The 13,442-nt window shown below is 32.4% G+C and overlaps 2 protein-coding genes across 2 annotated transcripts in view; one reads left to right on the top strand and one right to left on the bottom strand.

Annotated features, from left to right (window-relative positions):
- Positions 1–1,949: 1,949 nt before the first annotated feature.
- On the bottom strand, positions 1,950–5,309 carry LOC112510193. Its single transcript, XM_025115518.1, has 4 exons — positions 5,060–5,309; positions 4,095–4,196; positions 3,158–4,004; positions 1,950–2,296 (listed from the first exon to the last, which is right to left on the bottom strand). Exons 1-4 carry the CDS (start codon positions 5,273–5,275, stop codon positions 2,079–2,081), a joined length of 1,383 nt encoding a protein of 460 aa, XP_024971286.1. The 5' UTR covers positions 5,276–5,309; the 3' UTR covers positions 1,950–2,078.
- Positions 5,310–11,010: 5,701 nt separating this feature from the next.
- Positions 11,011–13,442, top strand: part of LOC112510558 (clavaminate synthase-like protein At3g21360) — a 4,147-nt gene continuing 1,715 nt past the window's right edge. Inside the window, exons 1-2 of the mRNA XM_025116023.1 lie at positions 11,011–11,394; positions 12,155–12,408. Coding sequence (XP_024971791.1) covers positions 11,011–11,394; positions 12,155–12,408 — 638 coding nt within the window. The remainder of the gene's footprint in view (positions 11,395–12,154; positions 12,409–13,442) is intronic.

Genomic DNA, 13,442 nt, shown 5'->3' with positions numbered 1-13,442 from the left:
GGTTAAGTTTATTTTATTATTGTAGTTAATTAAAACAGTATTATATACAATAATTCAACTTGTAAATATTTTATTTGGTAAGAGTTGTCATCTCATTTACTGATAAAGATATTTTATCATTATCATTGTTCTTACTAGATAAGATTTTTACATGTTCATCTGGTATGGTAAATAACTCGATAAATGCTTACTGGATAAACATTTACCAGCCGTTTAATCTCACTTACCGATAAAGACACTTCATCGTTATCATCGCTCTTACCAGATAAAATTATCGGTTTTTGTCATATTCATCCGGTAAGATAAATGACTCGGTAAATGCTTACCGGATAAAAATTTAGGAGATATTTACTATATGTTCATCCGGTAAGTGTAAGCGCTCACCAGTAAAAAAACGTCAACATCAGTTACCTTATTGTGTAACATTATCGGTCATCAAAATGGATTATTGGTAAACGTCTTAAACCCGTAAGTGTTTATCGAGTAAGACTATCGATACTTGTCTTCTTTTTTACTGGATAAGATTATCAGTTATGTAAAAATACGTTAACTCCCTGTAATAGAATGGAATAGAAAATTTTATCATAGGCGGTTACACGAGATTAGTATATTTTCTTATTAAAAATAAACTTCAAAATCGATGAATTACTATATCATATCAAGGGTTGATTGTCAGTTGCTGAATAGTTTGGTACAGAATGATTAAATGATCAAAATGATTAAGAAACCCACGTGATATAGTGCAAAATGAAATATAATTGTTTGGTAATTGTTTACGCTGAAATTATGGCGTTGAATGGTTAAGGGATGCTCGGGGTAGAAAATCATTTAGAGAGTTTTAAAATCATTAAGATACAGACTTTTTTTGGCAAAATAAGATTCATCTTTTAACAATTCAGATGTTGCCTCTTAATTAAACTATTAAGAGGTAAACAAACAACCCCTTAGTAAAGGCCAAACTTGTATATTGTATTTATCAATTCGTCATCAATTGGGTTCATGGAGTTTAAATATGAAGTTTTACTTATACAGTAATAAATTGATTTTAAAAACATAAGACAAAGGTTTCATAAATCATAAGAAATTGCATTTTATTAATAATAAGTTAAACTCATAAAAAAATCGTCAAATACTTACAACCTTTTAAATTATTTAATTATAAAATTTATATAATTGTTATAATAATCTAAATTTTTATCGTATTTAATACCTTTTTAAATCGTCAAAAAAAATTACTATATCAACACACCTGATCCAATTTGTTCTATGTAACGATTAAAAACTACATGCTTTGATTTGTTATCCAACTCTTCCATTTTGTACCAACGAAATTTGATATTTTATAACTTTTTTTTATCTGGGGTTGACAACTTTTCGAACCCGACATATTCATCTTACTTCATGCTTGACTATTCCAACTATTCTCTATCAGTTTCAAGATGGATCTTGAACTGATAAACATGATGTTTCTTGTCCCAAGTCCAGCATGTAGCAGAATTGGTTCCAAGATGCATAATCGTACAAACATAGAACGAGTCGAGTATGACAATCATAATCTAGAGGTACACTTTTCTTAAGGGATTGGGCTCCTTTCTGATACTAGTCTCTTAACCGAGTTTTTATACCACACTTCTACCCATGTTATTTGCCTACGGACACGACCATGAAAATATTTCCATCTTCTCTAATGCATATTTTATTCACGTCTTTTTCAACGAGTAATTGTGGGTTTCGTGCCAACTTACACACACCGACTACTCCCTCATGCGACCACCAATGCCTGGAGTCATCGTAGGTGAACCTCCATGGCCACTAGGGTTTTGGCAGCGCCTATATGAGATTTTCTACTACATCCCCCTGATGCTTAACCTGTGTGCCACAACCCAAGTGGTTTTTATAGTCTTGTTACTTGCAAAAATTGTGATGCTATGAAGGAGTTGCCACTTGCCAAACCTATCACAAGTTTAGAATCCTAAGTTTTAAATGAGAGATCAAAATCACAACTTAATTTCAACCTTTAGAGAAAAGAGTTGGAAGTGCATCCAAATGCTTACATATTTTCCATTTGCAAGCTATGGTCAAAGAATGGAGTTTGTGTCATCCAAAGAGACCTCTTCCAACAAGTCCATAAACCCTTTGTTAATATGACACTTCGGAATCTCTTGCTCAACTGTAACGTCAGCGGTTGCTGCTTCAAATCTCATCCACAATTCTCTCTTTAAAGTGTTCTCACCGGCCCGCCTCCCTCTTAGAACCGTGGTGTCAAGATCCTTACACATTGGAGTGTTATCAATAACTGTCAAAATTTACACACAACCACCGAAGTCAAGAAAAAGAATATACCAATATAAAAACCAAATCAAACAAACCCAATATATCTCACGCACAGGAGAATACAGAGGCGGAGCCACATTGGAGCCAGAAGTGGCATTGGCTCCCCCTCAAACTTCAAAAAATAAAATTTGGTATAGTTTTAAACCTCAATTACCCACTTGAAACTTTATTTATTCATATCAAATTCTTCTTTTTCTTCCTTTATAAATGCCAAGTTTCCTAAACGCTCTAAAATAGACAAGTTACTTTACTAAATACACATTATTTTTTCAATAAATTCAATGCATTTTCAAATGGTCGGGGGGAGTTATTGTCTATCGTTGGCCTCTATGGTAGAATCAGTCGGGGGACCTGAGAGGCGGTGGTTTACCCTGCGGCGGATGTCAGCGGTTCGAGTCCGCTTATCTTCAACTCGTGAACTTATTATAAATGCCAAGTTTCCTAAACGCTCTAAAATAGCCAAGTTACTTTACTGAATACACATTATTTTTTCAATAAATTTAATGTATTTTCAAATGGTTTTTCTTATTTATATGGTTATCTACATACATCTTGTATTTGTTTCTATAAATATAGACATAGTTACGTTGTATAGGTCACTCATGTTTTTCAACTCTTTTTTACAACCATTTTCAGGACAAGTATTTGATTAAAAAACACATATACTTAAAAGGGTTTCCTCGACCTTGAAATAGTGATTTTTCTTGCATTTTTTTTAGGCACCCCCTAGATAAATTTTCTGGCTCCGCCCCTACGTGGTATCTGGGAAAAAAGAATCTACCAGTATGGCTATGGCAACATGTAAATATGAATAGATGCGTACCTTCATTGCGTGAAACAACACTTTGAATACCACCCACATTGGCCAAGTTTGTTTGAACATCTTGGATGACACCATCATCACTTGGCTCCAGCAGAATGCAAGTCTTGGGTGGTGACATACACCAATTTGGTGAAGCTTCCACCGCTTTTCTTGCATTTCTTAGTTTAGTAATGGGCCTAATTCCAAAAATCTCTGGGTATTTCATAGCCAAATGTCCAGAAGGTTGACTGCTAGAGGGTTCAGAATCTCCAGACCGACCACCACCAACAGGAGCCATGGTTGGGATTTTAGTGCCGATAATGGTCTTCTTGCAGTACTCAGAAGCAGGTTCCAACAATATACAAGACTTTGGTGGTGACATTTTCAGGTAAGGAGTAGAAACAACCAGAGAATCATTCCTCCTTACCATCTTTTCAGGAGAAGAAAACTCAAGTGCCACGGTGCTTTTCACATCAGTGGCAACAGGATCAGAAAGCATCGGCTTTACTTCTATGCCATTATTCAATTTTTGAGCCACTGGCCCAACAGTAACGTCATTGGTTATCTTCTCGAATACCAGCTTAGATGATTCCTTTAGTTTGGATGAGAATGCTGTAGGTCTAGGCAGAGGTGTTAACAGAAAAAGGTTTCTACCACCCTCTGCAGCACCGTCGGCACGCCAAGACACCAGGGGCGATGGAGAGACCAAGAAATCATCAAGCTTGTATATATCTGGGCTATCAAGAGCTTTGTTTGTGTCCTCGTTTATGGAAGGGGTTATCTTCTTACTCATTAAACTCGTTCCAAATTGATTCTCAGATCCTGTAGTATGGGTGGAATAAACTTTCTTGAATCTTGAAATCCATGGCTGTATTTGAGAAATTAATGGAAAATGTCAGAATAACACACAAGACATATATGAAATATATAACAAATACTCAGCATCAGCTACCCCAACCTTTAGTGAAGTTTGCATCTCGTACAATACTTGAGCAAAAGATTCGATTTCCTTCTTGTTCCTAACTTTTTGTTCCAATGCTTGTACTACGAGTTCATCGATCTGCACATTACAGTTTGACCCATTCAAAAGCGCAATCAAAGATCAAAGATGTCTATGGCTTACTGTGCCAGAACAAAAGGGAATAAAACACAAGGTACTTCTTATAAACAATAGAATTGCAACCATAGAAAAGCAAACTCAAGGGCTGTTTGTTTGGTTTTCCATTAAGTTGTGTATAGATAAAGTTGTCTGTATAGAATGTGGAAGTTTTTGTTTGGAAGGGCTTTTTCATATGATGAATGTGTTTTTCATTTGGGAGGGGCAGGTTTAAAAAAACTTGGCTTTATGCATAAAGCTCCCTCCTAAAAGCTTATCGAATAACCCACTTTCTATATCATTAAACCACTAACAAACAGTCAGATATAGCTCACAAAATTCGCTATGAGTCTCATTAAGCTCATTAAGCTGCTAACAAACGGATCCTCAGAATTGTTCAAAGGGCAACAGTTTCGTTATAAATGGTATCACCATTTCTCGAATGCTCTATCACTTCATCAAGTTTATCAGTCACATAACATGGCTAATGAGTTTAATTTAATACCACAATAGTCCATTCCTGGTGATTTAAGACTCAGGAAAGCTCCTCCAGTTTCAAAAACCAGACACCCTAACGTTGATTGAGACCAAATAAAGGCAGATAGAACTATAACACCATAGACTATCCCATAAATGTGCACACATATTACAAAACCAACATCGAATTACAATAAATGCCCAAACTTAAAACATAAACATACAAAAATTTATCATTATTTTCAAAATTTATCCCTAATATAAATTGTCAAAACCCTTGATTCGATTATTTTGGAGGTTCTTGCAAGTATAATCATTATTTTCAAAATTCACCCCTAATAGTTACTCACCTGATGAATGAGGGCAGATAGATCGGAGTGAACGAGGAGAAGTCGATCGAGTGGATCGCCGCCGCAAGTGGTTACCGGATCTTGTTGTTTGGTATCGGGATTAGGTTTCTTCAATACGGAATTACCATGGGAAGGTTTAAAACCGCCATTGGAGACGTCTCTGAGAGGCTTCCTCTTCGATCTTGATCTGGATTTGACGTCGGCGATCTTCGGCATTCTTCAAACCTCAGGTCCTAACGGTAACTTCAGCGGCGACTCTTCTCTGTTTTACTCGAAAATTCAAATTTTCCGATTTCCACGTTTGATTTGTCAGGAATTGCCCTTGTTTCTTGTATTTATATTCAGTTTTTTAACCAAATTCAGCAAATTTTCTATTTATTTTATTTCTTTATTTATATTTACAAAAATAAAATGAAATAATAACTTACTTTTACAATTTTTTTTATTATGATATTTATTTTCAATTTATTATAGTAAAATGCTTTTAAATTATTTTATATTATCGAAAATGTTTTCAAATTATTTTTTATTAATGCATTCTACTTTTAAAAATGTATCTATCATAGCAATGAGCCAATGAGTAATTTGTTACCTTTTAAAATTTGTTTTCTTTGTTTAGGTGTTTGCTTAAAATGACATAGACGTAGGGGTGTGCATCATGCGGGTCGGTCGGGGTTGGGTGAGCAAACCAAAAACCCGATCGAATTTCCGGTATGGAAGTCAAGCCCCAAATTTGGGGTTTCTGATTTCAGATTGTTTCACATTATGGTTAGTCAGGTTTCAGGTTAAGGTTTGTCGGATTTAGATTTAGTTATAATGCAAAATGTATAAATATTTATCCGGTTTTAGGGATGAATTTAATCGGTTGAGATGACTGATGAAATCGTTAGTATGTTTAGTAATTAGAAAAGAACAAGAATGATTAGAATTTAGCATTTTCAAAAGATAATTAGATAGATAAATATATTTATACAATACTTAAAGTATATATATATATATATATATATATAAAGAGAGAGAGAGAGAGGGGGGGGGAGCATTCAAATACAAATCGACTCAATTTATACAAACTAATAACAATCAATCACATAAATCTATTTGTTCTTTATTTTTAATTTATAAGAGCATTATGGTCTTTTGAGATTACAATAGTTATGATTGGTAGGTATTTAATACTAACAGATAAGTTTGGTAACTTTTTATTTTATATAAATATGGATTATATCTTGATTAGCTATCACGTTTTTAGTAAATATTTAATTGATTTATCCATTAAATATGTTGATACAAATTGGAATATTTGAAAATTGTACAATAATTGTTGATTAAAAAATATTTGTATGTTTCATTATTTATTAAAATATCTCCCCTTTTATAGTTTCTATATAACTCTATTTCATAACTAACATATTCATCATTTCAGTTTCATTATATTTTATCATTAACATATTCATCATTAACAGTTTCATTATGTTTCATCATTAACATATTCATCATTAACAGTTCTATTATGTTTCATCATTAACAGTTTAATTCTGTTTCACTCTGTCACATGTCACAGTTTCATTTTGTTTCATCATTAAAGGTTTCATTCTGTTTCGTCATTAACACTTCTAAATAGCATATGGTGCCATCATTAACAGTTTCACAATGTCCAATGAAACACGTTCACGAGATTGAATGCTAGAAAGAGGATTTCAATTATCACAACAGTTTACAATTTGTTCCCGTTTTGCTATTTCTTGTTGAAAATAATAATAATTTATTTTCTTTTGATTTTTACTTTATTAAAATAACTCGTTTTAATCGTGGCCTTTGATCATGAAAATTGATGGATGTAATTGGTTTGTATAAAAAGCATGGTTTGCAAAGTAAACCCCATATATATATATATATATATATATATATATATTTATATATATATATATATATATATATTTATTTATGTGACTGGTCTTATGAGAAAGAGAGTTAAGATGATAAGTGTAAGAAGGATCTGGACCCTTGGTCCCGGTCGGTTACGGTCTTGAGCCGGGCTCGGTTCCGGGCCTTCGTCAGTTACGGGCCGGGCCAGTTACGTTTGGCCATCTCTAAACTCAGCTATGAATCACATTTGATACAAGGATTGATTTAATGCATCTTGATGCATCTCATCCTACTGTGCATTCAAGGGTGAAGATTCATCCATGTGCTTCTCACCTTAAACTCCCATTCTCACTGGAACCTAACCTTATATTTCGGGTTTTCGAACTAATCGGATGACCAAAAACCAAACCCAACTTGAGCCTTATATTCCCCCAAAAGTCCGTTTTCAGATTTTTTGGATTTCGGTGCATTCAGGTTTTGTAAAAACACCTTATTTTCAGTCCGGGTTCATATTTCAGGTCATTTGGATATTGCATACTTCTAAGAAGGCACATAATATTCTTACACGACATTAAAAATTGGAAAAACCCTTTATTTAATATGTATTTTATTTCAAGATACTTGATTTTTAATCCATATATAAAAGTTTTTCTAATAAAAATTAAAAAACCAAGAATCATATTAAATTTCAGTGTAAATTACACTTCTAGTTCTTATAGACAATTTGTTCAAAGACCGACTAGTCCTTCATAATGATTCACAACCAACGTCGTTAAGTGGATGAACCATAAGTGTTATGGAAATGAAAAATTATAAACCACCAATATTAATAATTTGTTTTAGAGAACAAATTCACAATTTAAACAAACTACAAGAACCACCAATATAATTAACTCATTTTTAATATATTGGCTTCTATTAAAAAATAATATAAATTAAAATAAATATATCATTGTAAAACTATGAAAATTTTCCAAATGGTAGAAAAAATCAAAGATTTTAAATTGTTAATTTGGTATTAATATAAAAAGAGAAAAACTTGATTCGAAAACCTTTGCTCTTATGGATTAGATGACACACATTGGTTGGTGGTCATGGTTTGTTTGATGTCACGTGATTGTAATAGTTAAAAAAAATATATTATGAAGATGTTTGATTAGATGTATTAAACAGTAATTAATGAGAATGAAAATAAAAAAAAATGTTTGATTTTTTATAATATAATTAATTCATTCATTCAGAAGCCCAAAATTTTATTCATAGTTAAACTAGGGGAAATAAAAATTCATTTTCATTCCCTGTCATTTTCATTTTATTCGACATTAACAAAACAAACCCCGAATAATTTTCGATCAATAAACATTATTATATAGTTATTTGTTTTTAAAATAAAGTATATTTTGTAGAATGAACTTCACTTTTAGTTCATTTGTTTTTTTTTATTGGTTTAGTCTTTAGAGTTTATTTATTATAAATTTGTCATTCTAGTTTCTGATTTGTTTGATTTTGATCATTTTCACTGATGAATTTTGTTAATCCAGTTAACTAAGAGGGTATTTTGGTCTCCTTTTTTGGGTTTTTATATTATATCTTTTTCATGTATGTTCTCTCTTTCTCTTATTCTTCTCCCTCTACTTGACCTGCAACTTGACTCGCCCCTATAACGTGGATAACAATCATCTGTTTCAAATTTTCATGTTCTATCCATATCCACCAATCATATGAATACACAGAAGCAGATAAAGAAAGTAAACATTAAATAAATAAATGAGAATCTAATGTGTCTTAATTTCATTGGTAGAACATAAAATGAGACGTGTGATTTTGGGATAGGTGATTTCTATCCATCTCCTTCCACACCCCCCCCCCCAATCACCATCACACAACACGATATTAGTCCACTTTTAAGTTTTTTATATAAAAAATAAACCTATAACATATACACGCACAATTGAGACAGGTGAGAATCGATTTGGTAAGAATCGATAGAGATAAATGATTAATTAAGTTTAATCGATTGAGAAACACCATTGCTAAGAGTTTGAAGAACAATGAAAGATAAATAAGAGGTTGGTTTACCTCGTATCAAATAAGAGATGAACAAGACATAAGTGCCTCTGAAAATTTGAAAAAAAACAAACAAACAGTATGAATAACCCTACTTCTTAACTAGTCAGACATAATAGGCTAATAAGAGTTAGATGTGTGTATATGTGTGTACATGCTCATTAGAGGTGCGTTTTGGCTAGGTTTATTGAAAGTAAGTTCATATGTGTTTTAATTATTCATTAAAGATGTGTTTTAAATGTCATCGAGAATGTTGATGTGTTTGTGTGTGTTTCATCTGAGGTGTTCATTGAAGGTGATAATGAAGATAATATGGGGAGGGGGTTGACCGGTGAAAATAGGGATGGGTTGACGGTATACAGTCACATGTGTGTGTGTGTGTAATTTGTAATTGTGTATACTATACATAGAATATTAAATAAAAGACAAAAACATAAAAAATAATAATATTAAAATGAAGAAAATATATAAAAAGAAAAACGAGAATACCCCTTGTTTAATATATGGAAGAAGTTTACATCCGTTAGGAGGAGAGATCAAAATCGGACAAAAATACAAACTACGATGATAAATTTGTATTAAATAAACTTTAAGGACGAAAACCAATAATATCTTAAAAGCACAGGGACTAAAAATGAAGTTTACTTCTTTTTATTTATTAGAATGAATTGTGGATTTGTTCTCTATGGTTTGATGTTTTTTTTTTTTTTTAATTAGGGTCCTTACGATATATTTATTGTGGATTTGGTCTTTGTGATATTCAATTTGTTTTGATGATGGTTTATCTGACTAACGCCTCCATTAACTCAAGGGCCATTTTAGTTTTTTGCCTGTTCTTTTGTTTTTTTTTTCTATAAAAAAGTAAAATAATATTGTTAAACAACAAATATGTACATATATAATGATATCAAAATAAATAAAATAAGAAATTACTTTATAATTTAATTTGTTTAAATTAAAAAATCAATTATATTAAATATGATTTAATTTTATTGTTTTATTGTAATGGTGAGAAAATTTCATCTTTGTAATTTAAAATTGAACAAATTCCTATATAAACTTAAACCAGGTTTTCATACCGAAGTAGACAGAAATACTAAAACAATAAAATTAAATAGTATTTAATATAATTAATTTTTTAATTTAAACAAATTAATTAAAAAAATAGATGAGACTTGGGGGAGACAAACATATGGCCATTTGGGATTGGGGGAAACCATGTAAGACGAGAGTAAAAATATAAAATTTAAGCTTGTTAACAAACGTTTTTGGTCTTTGACTGAGGTCCTTTTCCCCAGTCTTTAAGGGCTAGATCTGCCTCTGACAACCCCCTTCATGGGTAGCCTGGAGTCACACATTTGAATCTCCGTGGTCACAAGAAAATTTTTATTTCTCATTGGATTCGAACCTAAGACCTCCATACACTTTTGACTTTTAAAGCCTAAGCTCAAACCAATCGAACACTGCCCTTTTAGTTTAACATGACAGTTTTATAAATAACTGGAGTTTTCTATACGTAATTTTTCCGTGTTATCAACGCTAAATGAACAACCCAAAAATTTCAACTTTTCCAACTATAGAAAACTTTCTCAAACTTCTTCATAGTTTTGTAACTCTTTAAAATCCTACCCATTTTTAATTTATATCATTTATATTATTTAAATAAAAAAGTAATTAATTGTTCACAATGTGTATTCAAATCTTTACACGATATTTTAGTGATCTGTAGTTTTTTTTTTTTTTTAAATGTGTAATATTGTGTTCGCAAGATGATCATAATGTATTAAAAAATAGATGATATATTTGATAATGGTTCACATTTTGATACTGTAGATGTAACTTTCAATATTTTACCTTTTTTTTTTTTTTGATTTTCTTATAAATATGTATGAATTTTAATATTATACCTTTTTTGTACATATTTGATGAAATATATGTTGATACATAGTATATATTTCACGTTATACAAAATCACACTGATCTCGTCTTCAACCGCACAATTGTCGATGACGATCGAAATGGCCACCGGAAAATTCTTCCAAGAAATACAGTTACCCGAGCAAAAATCTCAAGAGGATGGTGTTCTTTTCCCGATGGTGTTATCCCCGAACGCTATCACTGATTCTACTTCAATAGAACTCAGTGATTTCGAGGAGGCGATTAGAGCTCATAAGCCATGGTTGGAGTATCTTCTTCAGAAAAGAGGCGTTATTCTCTTTCGAGGATTTAATATTTCCTCACCTTCCGACTTCAACAACGTCGTCGAAGCTTTCGGGTTCCCTGAAATGCATTACGCGAGTGTCGGTGGCCGAGCTTCTAGAACCAAAGTCGTTGGACGGGTTTACACCGCCAATGAATTCCCTCCCGATAAGGAAATTCCTTTCCATCACGAGATGGCTTACGTAAATTCCCCGACTATTTACATATCCAACTGCGTTCTTAATTTTATTTTTATTATAACCATGAGAGACGATTAGCGGAATACGAGGTTCCAACATATAAAATGAATAAACTTTGGTATGGTACTAAGTTTTATTTTCCAATACGATGTACCAACCAATTATAATTGGTATGCAAAAATTAATATTATGTACCAACCAACTCTACTTGGTACCAATTTTTTTCCGGTTGGTACATGTTGGTACAAGTCTGTACCAACTTCAAGTAACACATATGATATTTAAGGGTTTTTAATTATAAAATATAAGACTTGCAAATATTCAAAATGTTCAAACATAATAGATAAAAATACAGTGTTTAATATTTAATACATAAAAAAACTAAAAACTAATAAATGATTAAAAAAGTCAGTACTATGGTACTTAGTACAGTACTATCAACCAACTGTAATTGATACTAATTTAATTAGTACGATTGGTACACATGTTGGTTGGTTTATTTTGGTACAAAATTGTCACGCCTATTATATACAAAAGAAATAGTCAAAGTTTAGCTGATGTAGGACTCCGACACGCCCCCTCCAAAGAAGGCTAGCTGGACACAACTTGCCCCAAAATGTCAAGAGGGAGCTAGCCAGAGTGTCAGATCCTTAGAGTGACAGACTTTGACTCTGGTACCATGTGAGAAAATGATCATGGAAGCTATTTAATTGCTTCATTGTTGCTTAAGTTTCTTATGTTGAATTTTTCAATTTGTGGATAGATTTCGAGTTTCCCTAGCAAGTTATTTTTCTTTTGTGACGAAGAACCACGAAAAGGGGGAGAGACTCCGGTAGTTTTGAGTAATATCATATACGAAAAGATGAAAGAGAGGCACCCGGCGTTCGTTGCTAAGCTAGAGGAGCACGGATTGACGTATATAAAGTTAGCGAGCGAAACAGACGATCCATCATCCTTCACTGGCACTGGTTGGAAGACAACATACAATACTGATGACAAGAAAGTTGCTGAAGAAAGGTAATACAAAGAAAGTTACCTTAAAGGCATCTCTGGCAACCATGAACTATCTATTTTTTTTAACTCACGTCCTAAAAAGACTTTATAAGTCTTCTTTATAGGACCAAACCAAAAAACGTCTTATCTAAAAGTGTTACAATAAGTTTATAGGACGTTTTTATGTGTTATAACAAGTTGTTTATAATGTTTTTAAAATAAAGTGTTATATTATTTCAATAAGTGTTGTATAACAAAAGTGTGCCATATGAAAAGATGGATTTATATGGCATTTTTCAAAAGTGTTCTGTAAAATAACTAACAAGACACTTTATTTAAAAGCGTCATAAAAACCTGGTCAAAACGCTTAAAAGCTTTTTACAAAACCTATTGTAATGTTTTTAGATAAGATGTTTAATAGTTTGATCATATAAACCCGAGTTCTATAAAGGGTTCTATTAAGATGCTTAGGGCCCACTTGTTAACAACTTAATTAGTTTGATGAGACTCACAACTTATGTGGTCAGCTATACATGACTGTTTGGTAGTGGCTTAATAATGATATTGAAAGTGTTTTATTCAGTAAGCTCCAAGAGAAAACTTTATGCAGAAAGACAAGTTTTTTCAGAACCTTCCCTCATAATTAAAAAAACACTTTTCTTTCATCTATAAAACACCCTCTTCCAAACAAAAACCTTTTCAATCTATACAAACAAATTAATCACACAGACAGCTTTATTAATAAAGTATTTAATGAAAAATCAACCAAATAGCCCCTTAGGCGGTCTAGACATCCTATAAAGCCAATTTTGTTATAGTGACTTAGGGGCTGTTTGTTTGGCTCTTAATGGTTACATTAAGAGCCAACCTCTTAATCGGTCAGAGGTTGAAGTTGTTTGGCAAAAAAAAATACCTCTTAATGGTTACAATCCCCCTCTTAACCATTTTGCATCTAGGGTACCGCTCAACGATTCAGATTACCGATTCTTCCCTATTTACCCTTCCATACCCTTTACCGCTGCAGTCTCGTCTCCTTCACCATTGTCATCGCAGAAGCC

The sequence above is a fragment of the Cynara cardunculus genome (assembly GCF_001531365.2).
Source record: "Cynara cardunculus var. scolymus isolate 2C chromosome LG 3, CcrdV1, whole genome shotgun sequence".
NCBI classification, from domain to species: Eukaryota; Viridiplantae; Streptophyta; class Magnoliopsida; order Asterales; family Asteraceae; genus Cynara; species Cynara cardunculus.
Note: the sequence above shows the minus strand (reverse complement) of the source record. Positions and strands in the feature narration are given on the sequence as shown.